This window comes from Ochotona princeps, chromosome 2 (genome assembly GCF_030435755.1).
Source record: "Ochotona princeps isolate mOchPri1 chromosome 2, mOchPri1.hap1, whole genome shotgun sequence".
NCBI lineage: Eukaryota > Metazoa > Chordata > Mammalia > Lagomorpha > Ochotonidae > Ochotona > Ochotona princeps.
Genome location: NC_080833.1, coordinates 157,288,878 through 157,308,565, shown reverse-complemented (window position 1 = coordinate 157,308,565; position 19,688 = coordinate 157,288,878). Strand labels below are relative to the sequence as shown.

The 19,688-nt window shown below is 48.5% G+C and overlaps 1 protein-coding gene across 1 annotated transcript in view; it reads right to left on the bottom strand.

Moving 5' to 3' along the window:
- PTPRN2 (protein tyrosine phosphatase receptor type N2) overlaps nucleotides 1-19,688 on the bottom strand; it is a 1,038,500-nt gene that overhangs the window by 752,277 nt on the left and 266,535 nt on the right. Inside the window, exon 4 of the mRNA XM_058660653.1 lies at nucleotides 6,723-6,836. Coding sequence (XP_058516636.1) covers nucleotides 6,723-6,836 — 114 coding nt within the window. The remainder of the gene's footprint in view (nucleotides 1-6,722; nucleotides 6,837-19,688) is intronic.

Sequence of the window (19,688 nt, the reverse complement as noted above, 5' to 3'; positions counted from 1 at the left end):
TTTGTTCAATGTTTTTATTGTAACAGGACATAATATTTTGTCAAATGCTTTTTCTGTATTTATTGATATAAGATTTTTCCTTTTCATTTTTTTAGCCAATTTAGCCTCAACTTTTTTAAAAGTAAAAGATTTATTTTTATTAGAAATTCAGATATACAGACAGGAAGAGAGACAGAGAGAAAGAGCTTCTGTCCAATGATTCCAAGTGGCCACAACAGCCAGAGCTGCACCAATACAAAGCCAGATCCAAAGCCAGGAGACCAGAGCCTCCTCTGGGTCTCCCAGATCGGTACAGGGTCCCAAGGCTTGGACCATCCACAACTGCTTTCCCAGGCCACAAGCAGGCAGCTGAATGGGAAGCTGGGCTGCCAGGATTAGAACCGGCATCCATATGGGATCCCGGCATTTGCAAGGCTAGAACTTTAGCCGCTAGGACCCCCAGCCCCAACTTTAAAAAAAAATAAACTCATTTTATTTTTTATAATGTTTACATAGTTAAGAGGAATGCACACCCAAGTGGACCTCCAATTAGGGGGGAGAGATTTGAAGAATGGAGTAAAGTGGATAGGACAACTGCCTCCAATCTCCTTTTTGCTTCTGGTCTCTGGGAAAAATGGAGAGAGAAGAGGAAAAGGCCACTCCCAGGAACCAAACCACATCAATATCCAGGAATAGGGAACAGCCACCCAATATCATCCCAGGGTCTCCAATGTGGAGCATCTTCCAAAGATACTGCTCAAGTAGTTTTAATAGTTCTGAGACGATGTTGATTTTGTTGCTCCAATGTTGAGAAAATCCTTCCAAGGTCCATTGATTGACATAGTAATCTTAAGAGTCTCCGCTCATCCAGATACTTATCTGGGAGAGCTATCCAATTTGTTCTGTCCTCCATGGTACTGTATATCTTCTACATGCCTCAATGAACTGTTGGTCATGTCCCCCACGAGTATCTGGGCATGCCATCCTCTGCACAGGTCTCAGCAACTGTGGAGACCAGTTCTGACACATGCACTCCAGTCAGACCACAGATCCTGTGATTCTCACATGGTTGGAGTTCTGAGCCCAGTGACCCAGTTGGGCAGGTCCACAAAGAAATTTCTCCAGAGGTGACCCCAGAACTGACTCACGTGTGTGGCAGCCAGTATGGGATCTGATTCAACTCATCACCCACTTCAGTCTACACACATACACACTGGTAGTTGCAGTCACTTGGTCAGTTCTGTTCTCAGACCCATCCCACACACAAATCAGTGGATGCTGAGGCCCAGCCAGACCCTGCCTACCACACACTCTGCCCTCATACACACCAGTGGGAACTACAACCTAGTCGGAGCAACCCCCAGTAACCTCTACCAGGCCCTCCACTGGCTCTGGTTCCTGAGTATGTAGCAGACTGGTCAAGTCTGTCCCACATCCCACCTAGCTCTCATACACTTCAATGCTACAGCCTAGTTCAACCCAACTGACCCCACTATCCAACCCACACTCATGCTGGTGGGTGCCACCGCTTGTTTAGCCAGACCATCCTCCAAGCCCTGGTTCTCATGCTCACCAGTGGGAGTTGCAGCCCATCAGAGAGGTGGCCACAGTTTCCTCCTGGGTGTACTCCCAGCCCTGGATCTTTCCAGGTGGATCTACAGTCTAGTCTGACAGGACTTGCCCCTGGTCCCAGTACTTGCCAGCTGATGCTGCAGCAAAGCCCAACCAGCCTGCAATGACCTTGGCTCACCTCCTGTCCTGGCAGGTACTGTGGCCTTGCCCAACTAGTCCACACTCATTCCTAGCCCCAACTTTTGATACCATAATATTGGTGGCTTAGGTAGGAATTTTAGGGAAATTTAGGGAAACACAAGAAATTTGTAGCATTCTGCTTGTGATCCCAGGTAATTTGTCTTTATTACATACAAAACACTTCTTCAACTGCAATAGTTTAATTTATTTCAGCATTAAGTTTGAAGTATGAAGTCAAAGATTTCATCCAAATCTCACTTAAATCCTATAAGAGCGAGCCTCACAAGGTAAAATCCATTCTGAGATACTCTGCACTCCAGTTGTCCGGCTGTGACCCAGTGATACCAAACACATGATGCATTTCCAAATTACAAGGATGGAACAAGCAAAGGAGTTCTGCTCCAGAAGAGAAACAAAACAGGCTGAAGGAGCAAACAGGTGCAGAGCAAACCCAAAGCCTAGCAGAGCAAACAGCATCAACCCTTACAGATCAAGCACGGTCCTCCTTAACTTGATCTTCTGCCTTCCTGACTCTCAGGGGTGGCAAGGTAACACCAGAGAACAGCAGGACAATCTCACAGTAGCTCTCTTGTTGGGCCTCATTCCTGCAAGCCACTCTCTTCCAGAGCCCTGCAGCTGCACAGCAGAGATCTCATACCTGGAGCTCTGCAAACTGGAACTGTGGTTCTACACCTCTCATCCTTCCAGGAATCTTCAGCCTTTGTAATCTAGGTGGAAGCAGAAATGTCCCCTGTGCCTGCATACTCTGGGCCTAAGATGAGAGTATCACTCTGATAATCTCTGATTTGCTTTGGAATAATTTTTCTGCTGTTAAGGGGTCTAAATAAAGTTTGTGGAACATTCATATTATGACAAACCATGTTTAGATTTCAAAGTTATTTTGCAAGAAAATATACTTATTTTTAAACTCCATTTTCCTAAACTTCTGAATTTTATTTCTGAAGAATGTTATCTGTTGGGCCTGGCGCAGTAGTCTAGCTGTTAAAAGTCCTCGGCTTGCACTCACCTGGATCCCAGATGAGCGTCAGTTCATGTCTGGGCGGCCCAGCTTCCCATCCAGCTCCCTGCTTGTGGCCTGGGAAAGCAGTCAAGGACAGCCCAAAGCCTTAGGACCCTGCAGTCGTGTGGGAGACTTGGAAGAGGCTCCTGGCTCCTGGCTTCGGATTGGCTCAGCTCTGGCCATTGCAGCCACTTGGGGAGTGAATCATCAGATGGACTATCTTCCTCTCTGTCTCTCCTCCTTTCTGTGTATCTAACTTTCCAATAAAAATAAGTCTTAAAAAAAAGAATGTTATTTCTTTATTTTTGCAGAGAGATTGAGAGAGAGAAAGAAAACTCCCATCCACTAATTTGCTCCCAAATATCAGGAACTCAATCCAGGTCTCCCACGAGGATAGCAAGGACCAATTAATTCCTTGAACCATTACAACTATTTCCCAGGGTGTGTGTTAGGAAGGTAAAATTATGGGCAAAATTGAGACTCAAACTCATAGTCTCCAATATGTGGGCGTCTCAAGCAGAGTTTCAACCACTGTGCCAAACATCTGCCACTTCACAAACTTTCTTTAAGAATCCTGGTATTAAATTGATTTCTCTAAATGAACACAAAACTGTAAAGACACGTGTGTTCCATGTGAAGCCACACCAAAGGTTGACCTCAGCAAAGAGGAATCTCAGTAATCAAGTGAACAGAACGGCCCACTCTGTGGGTCAGCTATAGCAGCACTATCACTGCCAAGTGGATTCATGGACATGTGGCCATGGCAGCAGGGTTGTAGGTTGTGCATGAGGTCAGTGACATGGAATTCAACTCACCACGCTGATAGCAAAGACCAGCACTAAACCTCTGGTAGCACATGACTTCTAGGAGTGATCCATCACCAGGCAACCTGGTGACAGACTGATTACACTGGACCACTCCCAAAATGGAAGCAGCAGCGTTTCGTTCAGAGAAATAGACATGCTTGGATACAAATTCACCTTTGCTGCAAACAATGTTCCTCCCAAAATTGTCACTCATTGACTTACACAGTGTCTTATCGACTGTCACGGGATGTCGCACAACATTGCGTCTGATCAAGGACCAACCAATGGATGCACAACAGTGGGCTTATGTTCTTGGAACACACTGCTCTTACCATGCACTCAACCATCCTGAAATATCTGGGACTTCGTGGAATGGTGGAATAACCTTTGAAGGCTGTTACAGCACCAGGTTGGTGACAATACCCTGCACCACTGGGCCCAGGTCCTTTGAAGTCTGCCTATAAACTTTGAATCAGCACCCAACAGAGGACATCCTTCTGCCATAATCAGGGTTCACATGTTTAAGAATCAAGGGGTGAACATAGAAGTGGCCCCACTAGTATCCCTAATGATCCACTCACAAAATATTTACTTACTGTCCCCCAAGGATGTATGATTTACCAATCTAGAGGTTTTAGGTCCAAAGGGAGAAATGCTACTACTTGGGAACAGAGCAATGGTTGCAATGTAAGTCTGCAGCTCAGCCAATTTGGGTTCCTAACACCCGAATCAGCCATCCAAGACAGCAATATGTTCCTTGCAGGGGTGACCCTGACTGTCAGAGAGACTGAGTTGCCAGGACACACCGTAGAATTATGTCAGAGAGGCATCGCACCTTATGGTATTCACATGTCTCCTAACTGCAGTTAGGGAAAAACTAGACTCGCAACTCATCCAAGACTCCTAATAGCCCAGAAAATTCAAGAATAAAGCTTTATATCCCCCACTAGGAAGCAAGAGGATGCTTCCTAAGGGGGAAGAGAATGTGGCCAACGTATCAGAAGACAGCAGGTAGGTACACCAGCTAGCACCCTGTCCAGAAACAAGGTCTGGTCTATTGACAAGGAATAGGTTTCTTTCATATATTATGAAATATTTCTTTTATTCTGTTCTTTCACTCCCTTATCTTCTAACATGGCTAATATCATTATAGTGTTTGTACAGTTAACCTTATATCTTACGATTTAACAAATAGGATTAAAAAAAAAAAAAAACAAATCCACTAAATGAGGATAAACACTGCCCAAGGATACAACAGAGACTCAGTTTTCTGTTCCAGGAATAGAGCTGATCCTCACCATGAAGGCTAAGGCCACGCCAGGGGCACAGCTTCTGTCTGTCTCTGTGGACTCTATTTCACCTTGACCTTCCCACTTTCCATACGTCTTTTTTCTCCAAGGTCTGTCTTAGGGACCTCAGGCTCCAGAAGCAAGACAGCATCTTAAAGACGCTCCGCCAGCTTCCTGATCATGGAATGCATGTCCCTCTAACACTTGCCCCAAGGTCTCCTAATCACTCTAGTTCTCTGATTAAACCTTCTACAGTTGACATCACAGAAAGAAAAGTCGCTACGGTCCAATGACTTGGAACTGATTGATTAACATAATTCATTACACAGAACTTTCCAGGGCCTCTAACAAGATATCCAAAAGGAGGGATGGAGGCAGTCACATCTGCCAAACTTATTTGAACATAAACTTTTTTTTTCACTATTGAGCAAGTCAAAAACTCTCTAGGGAGTTCTAGGAGCCTCAAGTTCAAGGTCTCATGGTTTCCTGGTCCCACTTGAGACCTCGCTATCTGGGGGTGGTCTTTCATGTGTTGACTGTGACACAGGCAGATTTCACCCCTCTCCCTAAGAGCTCCAGCCCCGCAAACTGCCTTATGACCGAATTGGCCTCTTGTCTTGGCAGAGAAGAGATTTGACTTTATCCAAGTAAATGCAACAGTCATAACGCTGGACCTAACGATACAGCTAAGATATTAAGATTACCTGCAGGAAAACATTCACAGAAATTATATAAGGTGAAATTTCATAATTTTTAAATTAAGATAAAAAAATGATCTTTTTAGTGCCCGTGTGAAATAAAGAGGTAACAGGAATCTCTTTAAAAATTGCACTACTGCAAAGTCAGGCAATTGTTGTGAGGTAGGCGGCTAGTTCAGGGTCATGAGCTTGGAAGCCACTCCCCCACACCACCACCTAGGTGTTCCCTCCTGCCCACCTGTGATGCTTACCTGTCATCACCTGGAACCTGAGAGGGGGTGGGATTGCATTGTTGTGTAACCACTCCCCTCACAAGCCCCTATAAAGGCCTCTGGTATGGAGAGGTGCACTCTGTTGGTCCTGTGCATCTGTCACTCTGGCACTCCACTCTTGGCCTCCCCAGCACCTGCTTGTTCTCTGGCTTCCCAAGGACAGACTCTGAGGCCAGGTATCCCCTGAGCATGGCCCCTGTGTGTCTGTATTCCTCACTCTCTGTTCGCTGCTTGGGCGGGACAGTGAAGATGTTGATGCTAAGATGTTTTGTATTTCTAATGTGTGTACTGTTGAGCGTTCCAGGAGAGGTGAGGTCTAACAGTAATGGAATGTGGGCAAGAAAGCCAGGGAAAGGTGAGTGTCTGCAGCTGTGTAAGTGTGTCCAGGTTGTTCACTGTATGTCTCTTAGGATAGCTTGTATTGTTGGGGAAGCTGAGACGTAAGTCTTCAGTTTAGCGGATGGACTTTAAGGTAATGACCATTTGTTCCTCTCGGGTTTCGACTGACTGGATTGCTCTATGGACTTATAATTTGCTAATTTCTAGTGGACCCTGTTATCACCAATTTTGGTTAATAAAGACTCCTTAACACACCCTAGACTTGTCTGGCATGATGTCATTCATACCCTGCAACAGCAGAGGCTGAGCAGGCACCCCCCCTTCCACCTTGCACCAGGCGCAGGCCCTGGGCTGCAGGTGCCTGGCATGGCTCTGATCTCTCCTGGAGGTGCTCAGGGGTGCTGTGCAGCAGCAGGAAGCCGGGGATCTTTCCACCCCAGTGGGAACCTTCCATGGCCCAGGTTCCCGAAGTCAGCCCACGTAAAAAGCCCTTGGATGTTTAAAGCAAACAAAATCCTCAATGGTGCGAGACACCACCTGGGTCCTGGGACCCGCACCTATCCTACCTGTGCGGGACAGCTTCTGCAGGGTGACCCTCAGGTGCTGCAGAACCACTGGTGACACTTCATAGCGGTATGTGTCTCTTGCCGGAACCTTCTGGCATCTTCCAAATACTCCATCTGTGAGAAAAAGCAGGTGGTGAAGACAGGAAAAAGACTGACACAGATCTTTACGGGGATGTGCTGCAATGAGGCCTTGGGCTAGCACGTCAGGAGGTCCTCGGGGAGCTAGAACTCAGAAGCACATGCCAAGCAAGGTGGGGCTGTTTACATAAAGCACCCAGTGCTGATGAAAAGGGGCAACAGAGTGAGTGTTGTCCCGCACTCCACCTCCACCTCCCATTTCACATTTCTGTCAGGAAACTTGGCTCTTGACAAGTCTGTAACCACAATAAAAGTAATATTCTAGGCCACCTTCCTGGATGAAAAACATAACACCCAGCAAATATAAATATTAATTGGCGGGAACCTAGAAGCCTCCATAAAATGGCACCCCCCACAGGTAAGCAGGCAGACAGACAGGCAAGCCCCATTGAGGGGTGCTTTCTGACCGTCTAGAGGAAAAGGGACTCGGGCACAAAATGCATTAATGGGGCTAATTCACTGAGCTTTCTCCCATTTGTCTGAAATGACAGGCTCTGCTCATCCACATCCTTTGAAACCACACCCTCTAATTAATTTAGGCCTAATTAGTCTTTATTCAGTGAATTGTTCACTTTGAGTCGAGCTTCCTGGGAGAGGCGAGGGTTTCAAACATTCAAATCACCTTCTTTGGCTCACACAAAAGACTAATTCAGGGGCTAGCTCTTCACACCCAGGGCGCCCATCTGCAGCTCCAGGCTGGGGCAGAAGGAGGAAAATGGTTTCTTTTATTGTTCACTACGGTTTCATGGCGGGTTCGGCTGCAGGCAGCCATTCAAATGCAACAAGTTTAATTAGCAGAAACACACTTGCCCAGAGCCAGGCTGCCTTGAGTAATTGTTGGTCTGATATTACATATATGCTTACAGGTGATTAACAGAAAATCATCTTAAGTAGCGCAAGCATCTCAGGATTTCTATGGGACTTTGCAAAGCGCTGAGAGTCTGGGAGGCCTGGCATGGCCAGCTGCTCCGAATGGCCGACAAAGGCCCGAGAAGTCATACCTTCTGCCCCTTCCTTTCTCCTCCTCTGTGCTGGGCTCAGTGGCTTTGCACTTCCATCTAAGCACTTTACCAAAACGCCTGCTCCAGCCACCCAGAGCCAGAAGGGCTTCCAGGGATGACACCTGCGCATGATGGGGCAGCCCTCATCAAGCACAATGGATAGAGCCGGCACCCCATGCTCTCTGGTTTCTGTTGAATCTGTACAACTGTGTGTGTGTGTGTGTGTGTATGTGTGTGTGTGTGTGCGTGCGCGCACACGCCTCTTAGGAAGAGTGGAAATTTGGAGGGGTGGGAATACATAAAAATAAGGAAAAAAAAAAAAAAAACTACTTAAAACACTTCCAGAGTCTGTCTTTTACTTTATTGGTGAAAATTATCCACGAAGCAGAGCCGGGATATGTAGGAATTGGGTGAAACATTCACATGGAACTGCCCCTTTCAGGTATAAACCTGAACACTGAGGCCACAGGAGGAGCTGAGCTGGAAGAAATGGAATCAGGACCCTGGATCCTGGGCTGGAGCCCTCTCAGCAACACCGTGTGGCACAGACACTCAACAGATCCAGACACCTGCTCTTGGCTACATCCCCAGGCCAGCAGCTTCTATGGTGCCTGTGTTTGGTCCCCGACAGGATGCCTGCCTCTGAGCATGTGGGAGGTGTTAGTTATTTTAAAAAGATTGGAGAGTTCTAGTTCATAGGATATTACGATATTATTGCGTGCAGCTAATTCCCACAATCTGGTTCTTTACCGTGAGCTGAAATCACCAGATGCAACGAGGTATCTTAGGAGGTTTATTCCAACGGAGCAGGAACAAGGTAGGGGTGGTGAAGATCAGGAAAAAGGAGAGAGGAGAGAGCGCAGGCAAAGGAAAGGGAGCGAGGGAGCGAGGGAGCGAGGGAGCGAGGGAGCGAGGGAGCGAGGGAGCGAGGGAGCGAGGGAGCGAGGGAGCGAGGGAGCGAGGGAGCGAGGGAGCGAGGGAGCGAGGGAGCGAGGGAGCGAGGGAGCGAGGGAGCGAGGGAGCGAGGGAGAGAGTGAGCCGCACCTGGGGGGGCCTTTTTGTCTGCCAGTTGTAGGGGGCGGGGATTGGGAGGGATTGAGGCCAGGCCCCCAGAGGATTGGTGCCTGCAGGTGAATGCCTAGGGATGACTGGCGAGTGGGCGGGGTTGGGGAGGGGGCTGGAAGATTGGGGGTGGGATTCAGGTGGAATGCCAGGTTACATCCAATTGGTGGATAGCTAGGCCAGCAGGAACTTCATGAGCTGTGAGGAAGAAGGAATGGCGCCGAGTCCAAGGAAGGATATTGGAATAACTCCTTACAGGAGGAACATCCTCAAGGTTGATGTGAGCTGGTGGGATCATCGTGATGGGGTAGAACCCACCCAGATGCCCCCTGGTTGTCCAGGGGCCCAGATACACTAGACAGTAAATTCAGAAGAAACATATCGATGACATTTTAGATGAGCAGGTGTAAGGAGTTATTCGAATATCCCACCCTGGACCCAGCGCCATTTCCTCTTCTTCACAGCTCACGAAATTCACGCCAGTCCAGCAGTCCACCAATCAGGCATTTCACCTGAGATTCCCACCTCAATCTCCCAACCCCGCCCACTCACCAATCATGCCTAGGCATTCACCTGCAGGCACCAATCCCCTGGGGCCTGCCCTCAATCTCTCCCAATCCCACCCCCCACATCTTGCAAGCCTACCTGCATAAAGGGGCCCCAGCTGCCTCCATCTCCCCCTTTCCCCCTTTTGCTGCTGATATTCACCACCCCCACCCCATTCCTGACCCGCTGGAATAAACCTCCTAAGATACCTCGTTGCATCTGGTGTTTTTAGCTCACAGTAAAGAACCTGGTTGTGGGAATCAGCTGTGTGTAATAATACCATAATATCATATGAACTAGAACTTGAGCTGTTTTAAATAACTAACAGCAGGACTTGTGGCCCCACTCATGCAGCTGTTTAAGCTCAGATGTCTTAATGGCTAAAGCATTAAGGTGGAGATTGATTTGAGAGGTGGGGCCCGTGACAGGTCTTTGGGGAACTGAGTGCGTGCCCCCCAGCCCCCAGTGGTGGTTCTCCCAAGAGGTCTGATTTTTTTTTTCTCTTTTTTTTTTTTTAATTTTATTTTAAATTCATTAATTACATTGTATTATGTGACACAGTTTCATAGGTACTGGGATTCTCCCCACCCCTCCCCAAACCCTCCCACCATGGTGGATTCCTCCACCTTGTTGCATAACCACAGTTCAAGTTCAGTTGAGATTCCCCCATTGCAAGCATATACCAAACATAGAGTCCAGCATCTTATTGTCTAGTCAAGTTCAACGGCTTCTTAGGTATACCCTCTCTGGTCTGAAGACAGAGCCAGCAGAGTATCATCCCGATCAATTAAAAGCTCCAACATACCATCAGCAAAAATTTACATCATTATGGAATTAATTGACATAGTAATGAGTAACCAATATGGTAAAAGTAAATGCGATTTCTTATCCACCTTCTGTGACCACCTCATTGACATTTCAATTTTGGTTTATACACAACATATAACATTCATAACATAACTTGTTATACATAACATCATATCAAATTAAGGCAAACATGTGGTATTTAACCTTTTGGGATTGGCTCATTTCCCTTAGCATTATGGTTTCCAGTTTGGCCCATTTGGCCACAAAGAACTGCATTTTGTTTTTTTTAATAGCTGAGTAGTATTCCATGGAGTAGATGAACCATAGCTTTCTTATCCAATCCTCTGTTGATGGGCATTTTGGCTGCTTCCATGTTTTTGCAATTACTGATTGTGCTGCTATGAACATAGGAGTGCATGTTGGTTTCTCATAAAACAAGTGTTCTGGATATATTCCTAGGATTGCTATAGCTGGGTCATACGGTATGTTGTATTTGAGTTGTTTGAATGTTCTCCATACTGATTTCCATAGAGGCTGTACCAGCCTGCAGCCCCACCAGCAGTGGAGTAGGTCTGATTGAGTTCCAATGCAGTCTGCGTTCTCACTCCTTCCTGGTTCTGCATTGTTATCCACGGCTCTGCAGCCTCCAACAGAAGCCAGGCTTAGGGGCCATTGGATACTGCGATCTTCAGTCTGTGAACTGAAATGAGCCTTTTGTTTCCCCCCAAGTCCCTCTCAGATACTGAGTTGAATGCAGACTGACACATGAGGGGATGATATGGTCTTGGGCAGCTAGTTCAGGGTCATGAGCTTGGAATTCACACCTCCCCTGCCCATGTAATGCTTTTGGCCATCTGTAAGGAAAATGATGCTCACCTGGTATCACCTGGAACCTGAAGGGGGCAGTATTGTGTTGTTGCAGAACCAGGACTCTCTCAAGCCCCTGGAAGCCCATGATGGGGAAGACTTCACGCTCTTGGTTCTGTGCCTTCTACCCACTTTCGTGCTTGCTCCCCACGGACTTACTCCAAGGACAGATGGTAGAAAAGCTTTCTTCTTTACCCTTTTCCTTTTTGGCCCACTCTTCCTGAACATGGCCCTCATTTTCTGTACTCCTCACCCTCTGAATAAACTTTATCACTTGGCTTAAGCCATATCAGTGCCTGTGCTTGAAATGTTTTCTAAGTAACAACAAGAACCATGTGGGCACAGCTCCTACACAGGCACTGCTTTCCTCACAATCACCATCCTCACCACAGGAATCTGTTCAATAGAATCCTTCCCACCCGAGTCCACAGCTCCAGGTCTCATTCCGTGGGTTTGCACGACTGGTAATGGCACACGTCCATCATTACAGAATCATGCTGAGTAGATCCACAACCCTACAAGTCCTCTTAGCTCAACACACTCATCCCAACCCTGTGCCATCCCCCAATCCCTTGCAACTGTCCACCTCCTTACCATGACCATAGCATTGCATTGCTTTAAAAAACATATTTCATTTATTTATTTAAAAGCTAGAGTTACAGAGAGAGATAGCATCCATCCCACTAGTCCACTCCATGAAGTAGCTGCAACAGCCAGGGCTAAGCCAGGAGCCAGCAGCCTCATCCAGGTCTCCCATATGGGAGGCAGGGGTTGAAGCACTTGGGACATCTTCCACTGATTTCTCAGGCACATCAACAGGGAGCTGGATCAGAAGCTGAGCAGCCAGGACTTACACTGGTGCCTGTATGGGATGTTGAGGTTACAAACGGTATCTTGACTTGCTATACCACGAAGTTGGTCCAAAATGTTGCCTTGACACTGTCACAGAGCTGGGATCACAAAGTTGACAGCTTTTTGAGTTCCGCTTCTTTTACTTAATAGCATGCACTTAAGGTTCCTCATCGTGGCTTTTAGCACTAAATAGTTTTCCTCAAAAAGATTTCTAAGAAAATAATACAGGTTTGAGGAAAGCCTGGAAAAGAACATTTAAACAGGAAAGCATGAGGGGAAACTGAGTCTCCAGAGGTGTGGGCCTAAGTTAAGGGATATGCCAAGTTGTGGGGAGCTGATGTAGAAGAAACAAAGTTCCCACAAATCCAGGCAGAGCTCGGTTTCTCCAATCATCCCAAGAAGGTATACAACCTGTATCGGTCAACTGTTTAACCACCCCCAAAACTGCCTAGAACTGCTAATCTTCTGGAATCATCTCCTGCACACAGCTCTTTCATGGCTCTGGCCTCAGTGTCCCCTGTACACCCACTGGCCAAGACTCTATCTAGGACGGAGTCTGGTGCAGTGCCTCCTGGGAGATCAGGCCTTAGACTGGCTGGCTGCAGGACTCACCTGCACCCCAGGAGGTGGCTGAGGGAGGGCTACCCCTTCCAGGCAGGCAGGCTCTTGATTGGATTTACCTTCAAGACAAATTTATGGCCAGGACTGGACATGGCTCAGAGCCCATACAGGCACCAGATGAATGCAAGGAGCAGAGGAGGAGGTGAGGACGGGACAGCTTTTACAGGTCATTGCAGCTCGGCACGGAGGCCCTAGGAAGAAGGGGATATTCTGGGAGACTATCCACAGGCTTTCCGAAGCAGGAACCAGAGTTTCTTGCTGCCTTGCTGGGGGGGTGGGGAGAGGAAGTCAGCAGCCCTCCAAACCTCACACTGACAGTAACAGCAGCACCCTCTGGCCCCCGTCATCTGATGGGTGGCCTTACTCCAAGGTGAGTAAACTTAGCTCACAAGGGTGTCCTTGCCCATGGAGAGCAACCCATCCCCTTTGCTGTGCAGAATAGACCGGGCTCCACCAGCACAAACATACTCAAAACAGGACAGTGGAAGGACTGTGGGGTGGACAGCATCACCAGTTACTGAGTTCTGTGTAATGAATATGATCGTCTAGAGTGAACTCTCTGTCTGGAGATTTTTGGTGTGTTTTTAAAAAGATTTATTGTAGTTTTATTGCAAAGGCAGATTTATAGAGAGAAGGGAAAATAAAAATCTTCCATCTGCTGGTTCACTCCCGAAATGGGTGCAACAGCAGAGCTGAGCTGTTCCAAAGGCAGCAATCAGGAGCCAGGAGCTTCCTCCTGATGTCCCACCTGGGGTCCCAACGTCTCGGGCACTCCCTGCTGCTTTCCTAGGCCACACACAGGGAACTGGATGAGACATATGAGAACCAGGACTGGAACCAGTGCCCACGTGGGATGCAGGCATTTGCAGGTAAAGGCTTGAGCTGTGAGCCACTGCACTGGCATCAGTTTGCAGATAATTTTATGAATCTAGAATTGGAAGGTCAGTATCTTCCAATTGAACAGGAAAACACTGACCCTTTTATTGCCAAATTCCTGAAGGAAGATGGAGGAAAAGTAGTGCTTGTTTATCTCACTTAATTGTTTGCTTTAAGCAGTGCTTCTTGGAGTATTCTTCACACAAGCAAAGTCTTTTCCACTCATAATTGTCCCCTGAATACAAGCCTGCTCAAGGCCCTAAGGTCTCACCTGGGACCAACATTCCAGCCGTTTCAGTTCCCTTCATCCGTGAGCCTCTGCCCCTACATTACATGTGCACATATGAGCACTCTGACAGGTCATACAAGTATACCACGGTCACGTGTGACCTTTATACATATGCCCTCATATATGGACACACGTGCATTACGTTCCTGCATGCACACGCACACATTCACACTTGTGCACAATCCCCACGGCAGCCAGGCCACCCCCTATCCTCACAGCTCTCCCCAGTGGCATGCGAGTCCTGGAAGGCTTCAGCCTGCCCCCAGGGCTTCCCACAGTGCCCAGTGTAGATGAACGCGACTAACTGCTCATTCCCCATTTTCCTAACAGGCCACTGACATGCTCTATCCCGTCAGGTGGTTCCCTCCCCCGCCCCTGCCCCACTGGACTCTCACCTTGGCTCAGCAGTCCCAGCCTCCTGACAGATGACCAAGCTACCGACGAGCAGTTGGTGTCCACTGATTCATTTTCTGTATCACTCCTATGGCCTTGTGTTTGAGCTCAGGGGCTGGCCTCCTAGCACCTTCCTTGCTAGCTTCAGACACAGAACAAAGGCTCCTAGGTGGACCTTTGCCCTGGAAAGGGAGTTGGTACTCCATGCCCAGCTCATTCCAGAGAGACCCAGTGCCAAAACGCCGAGTGTCCTCTCTCTGTGACAAACAGCCATGATACTCAGAAACGGCCCAGAACCATCACATCTGAGTGCCAGCAAGTCATGGACACAACAAGCCTGGCTTCAGCTCCCCATGAGAGAAGTGTTTGAGCCAGCATTCATTTAGGGAAGATGCCCACGCATCTTAAAAGAGGTGTGGGCATTTGGCCCAGAGGTTAAAAAGCTGCTTGGGATCACCCATACCCTACATCAATGAGTGTTTGGGTTCAAGTCCTGCCTATGCTTTTGATTCAGCTTCCTGCTAACGCACCCGCCCTGGGAAGCAACAGATGATGACAAGTTCTTGGGTCCCTGCCACCCACACAGGAGATGTGGCTGGATTCCTGGCTCCTGCCTTCAGCCTACCCCAGCCCCAGCCCCAGCCCCAGCATTGTGGACATTTGAAAAATGAAACTACCAGACGGGAACATATCTGACCAGTGGGTGGACTTGCTGCCTGCACCTTAGCACACTTAACTCCATGGGTCTTTTTTAGCAGGGTATACGTTTATGCCATAGCTTTCAACGAACTACTGTTTTCTTTGCCCCAAGTATATTGTTATCTTATTTTCTCCTTTGTCTTATTCACCTATTTTTGTTTATTTACAAGCCTTTCTAATATTTCTTCCTTATCTCTTTAGGAAGACATAAAATGCCTTGGGAATTAATAAATGCAATATGATCTCCTGATGTGGAATTCCAAAATGGTATAATTAACTTAGGGCACTGAAGTTACTGCAAATGCAAATACCTGCTCAGTTTCTTTGGGTAAAAAATATGCACATAGAAGTGTATTATCCGGGCTCTCCTGACACCACAGTGGGAAAGCAGTTCTTAATTTGTAAGCAAGAAGGGACAGAAAAGGTGCCACAATTATGACGTCTCTGCAAATGAGGGTGCACCAGAGGTTGAATTAAAATAATCGTGGAGTGGTTGAATTAAAATAACCGTCGAGTGGGAAAGAGGCACCATAAATCATCCCACATCCAGCACTCCCTGCGACAAGAGTAAGCCTTCAGGAGGCCAGGGGAGAGACCCAGCACCACACACTCACGCCCGTGACATGCAAAACATGCAGAAACACTATACAGCCAACACCAAATGCATCCATTCACTGGCGAAGTCGCCAACTGACACACCCAGACAAAAGGAGCAGGGAGCTCTGGCTCACAACAGCATGCTGAGAACCGCAGGGGAAACCTCAAGACCACCGGGGCCTCCCGGGACACACTGGCAATTAACCCAGCTCCTGGAAACAGCAGCCCTCAGAGATTAGAGCTTTGCTTTCCAGGGAAAACACCGTGTCCACTCCTGGCCGGAGGGTTATACCTTCTACACGTAGTGTATTCATCAGCCCAGGAAGGGCGGCTGCCTCCAAAGAGAAGGCTGTCTCATGTCGTATATTTTTTTAAAAATAGTCTATCATTCACTCCCTCCCTCTTTGAAACTTGGTCGCTCAGAGGCCAGCGAGGATGAAGCAGCAACAGTGACCCCTGGTGGCCACCTCGCTGCAATGAGAATGCTGCAGAGAGCTCTGGTTCTTCCACAGCCTGGAGACAGGACAGACCATGGCACCCCGTACAGGTGGCCCAGGAGCCAATGGGGCTAGGACACAGCCAAGGCTGTGGTGTTGACATCAGATGGAAACACAAACACACACACACACACACACACACACACACACACACACACACAGATGCACCAGGACCCACATTCACAGTACATGCAAACATTATACGGACGTATGCATACTTGCACTGGCACCCACGCTCTTACACATACAGACACACTCACCATCACATAATACACTCCATCACATGGCACACCCAGTCACAGCCACACAGTATGTGCACACACACATTCACAAACTCAGGTGCAAACTCACACGCAGACTCTGAGAAGAGTCACACAAACCTTCCTGAAATTTCTCCCACGTTTGCATAGCTTGCACTCAGGTCCAGGTCTTGTCCTTCACAGGGCACATGCTGCATCCCCACTATGCGGGAGGAGTTGTGCCCCTGCCCCTCCGCTGACTGGCCACTGCACAACCTGACCAGTCAACTCTGAGCTCCTGCAGGACACAGAAGTACCCATAGGAAGGGCCATGCAACGTCACAAGTTGAGAGAACCAAGATGGCGGAATAGGGTAAGGACACGTTTCAACAGACAGAAAAACATTTAACCAGGATGCAGCAGAGAGAGCATATTCCAGAAAATAGGAAAGCACAGAACAACAGCAGAGGGGTACCTGGAAACTGACAGACACAGGAAAGCAGCAGACACAACGGTGTGGTGTTGCAGTGACTGATACTCTAGCAGCATTCAGCTAATGGCCATCTGAACTCCACTAGCAGCCGGAACTCCACCAGCAACCAGGTGGGAAGGGACTTTCACTGGGAGCTTGGGAGGTGAACCCAGACAAAGAACCGTCTGTCCTGCTGGTCCGTTTGATTTAACCAAAAGCAGAGACAGAGCGGCAGATCCCAGATGGGCAGTGCAAGAACAGGGTGGATTTCACAGCCCAGTCAGCCCCCTAGAGCCAAATTGGGCACCATTTTGCTTAATGAGGCAAAGGCAAGGGAAAGGACTGAGCATATGCTGAGCTGGAAGTGAACTCATTTCTGACTCAGTGAACTGCCGCAACGTGGCATTCCACAGGTTCCACCCAAGACAGGTCTGGGCAGCCCTAAGACCTGATGGCCAGTAGATCAAGAACTCTAGTAGGGGCATGTCAGGCGCCATTTTGTACACTGTGGCAATAGCTTTAGGACTGCAGGGGACAACAGTGAACTGCACATGTGCCGAGCTCACGAGAACTCACTGAGTTCAATGGATTTACACTGGTCCCACAGGAAAATAATACTGACTGTGGCATCATACAGGTCAAAATAGGTCTGTGTGGCACCTAGACCTAATGTCCAACAGGTTCTGGCAGGATCAGCGCCACCAACAACCTAGCTATATAGGACACCTGGTATCTCCCTAATCCTGGCACCTGCTGCAACCAGAAGTGGGAAAAAGTTTATACAGACAATGGTGCAATTTCAGCACGGTATCACAGGAGGTGGAGATTGGTGAGCCAGGAGTTGGGGCTACGGAGTTCTTTGTGGAAATCTAACATAAGAACCCAGACCTGGAACTCGCTGGAGGGAGTGGCACAAGTGGCTTCAAGCAAAGAGTTGTGTACTAACTGCAATAAGTAAAATCAAACTGTAGACCTGTGGTTGACACAGCTTAGAAACCTGCCCCAAAGAGAAGATTCTGCTAAGCAGAAGTTGAGAGTTCTTCATTTCAGGGCAGGTCTGGGAGCAGGTGGGGAGGGTTGCAGGCAGCCTTGCTGACCATGTAGTCTCCCCTGTCAGGCCTGAGCCAGTGGCTCCCTGATCTGTCTTCCCTGATGCTATAGGGGAGCCAGGTCCCCTCTTCTCAGCAGCTCCTCTCCTCTCCACCCCACCCCTTGCCCTCTCCCAGATTTCAGTGATAGAAACAGCCTTGCCCCACAACAATGGGGCCATCAGCGGCAGCCAAGTCAGAGTCTCATGGATCCCATTTGCAAGGTCGGCATGCAGGCCCAGGGATCCACCTACAGAGGTAACGATCATGGCAAGAGAGGCTCATCTGGCAGGCAGGCAATGGCCAAGCTCTCCCCTGCCAAGGAAGGATCTGGAAGGCCTTGAAAGGAATTAACACCCAGTGAGGGAGTCAGGGCCACTGGTTCAGAGTTCAAAAGACTTCAAGGACCTTCATTGTTTTTGTTACTTCAGCTTTTATCTAAGAAGAATAAGATACTCAAGTCTTGCAGAAGTAGGAAGTGGGAAAGCTGAAGCACGTGTGCGGTTCTTCCCAGCCAGTGCCGACCAGTGGTCAGGTTGTTGAACAGGACTTCTGCACCATGATAAGCCATTTCATGCACAGATGCCCTATGGAGAGATCCCCACCACATGTGCCCCAGAACCAGGTTATGGCCCACTTGGTGTCCAATGGTGGAGCACTGGCGGGGGCGCGGTGGGAGTTCCCCAACAGCCTCTGCAGAAAGGACAGCATCACAAGACAGAAGGGCAATAGCTCCGGCTCAGGAATGGGCCAGGAGTGGGACTTCATGTTGAAATCGGGGGCTACTTTGTGCAGCCTGTTTGCACTGAGACCTCAGCCCCAGGCACTTCCCCTGCTGCTTCCCAGGACAGACGCTGCTGGGTGTGACCTGCAGGTGCGTCCATGTGTGAAGGCTCAGCAGCCATCAGCTCAGGGCGTGGCTATTGGCTGTGATCTCCACTGTTCAGTTATGTCCTGCTTCCCAATAAAACAAAATCCAAGCCAGGGTGCCTGGAAGCTCTGCCTGGAACATACTGAGCGCTCGCAAGCTCTGGTATTAGTCATGGCTACAGGACGTTTCTTCAAAGGAGGTGAAGGAGGGAGTGGGGCAATGACTTAACAAGCAATTCAGAACAAAAACCATGTAATCATCAGTTCAAAAGTTGTGGCATGGAAGGACAAAAGGCAATCCAAGAAGATATTTACAAATCAAACACTAGAAAACGGATTAACATCCCGAATCCATAGAGAACACCTACAATCCTACAGCAACTAGAAAACCAATATGATTTAAAAATTGGCAAAAGCCTCACTAGACATTTCTCTGGAGAAGACACACAATCAGCTGACACCACACAAAATCTGCTCAATGTCACGCATCATCAGAAGTGTGGGGTTCCCCCCTACACCCACTAGGATGGCTGATGTCTGGGGGAAAACAGAAAAAGATGGACAAAGAAGCCAAGAGCTCTGAGCACTGCTGAGAGGAACGGGAAACAGTGTGGTTGCCTTGGAAAATGGAGGCAGTTCGTCAGAAGGTTAACCCTGGGACTGCCACACGATCCAGTGGTTCCACTTCTGCTAAACACACCCAGAGGGACCGGAAGTGGGGACTCTGCACTCGTGTTCACAGCACCGCCCGTTGTTGCTGCCACAACTGGAACCAAATCCACAAGGAGGTGCAGGCAACACGCTCTGCTGAGGGCCAGTCATCAGAATAAGCTCAAGTTTAGCTCATCTCAGACCAGTGGACACACCCTCACACCCACATGCCTCTCTTACAGCTCAGCCAGACCCTCACAGGGGCCCCCAGCACCTTCCAAAACCCACAAGTGTGCCCCTCCCCCAAGAGCCTGCATCCAGGCTGTTGGAGCAGCCATGACAATGAACAGTAAAGGTCAGGGGCCCGTGATCACTGTAAGCAAGTCAAGGTGGTGTCGAAG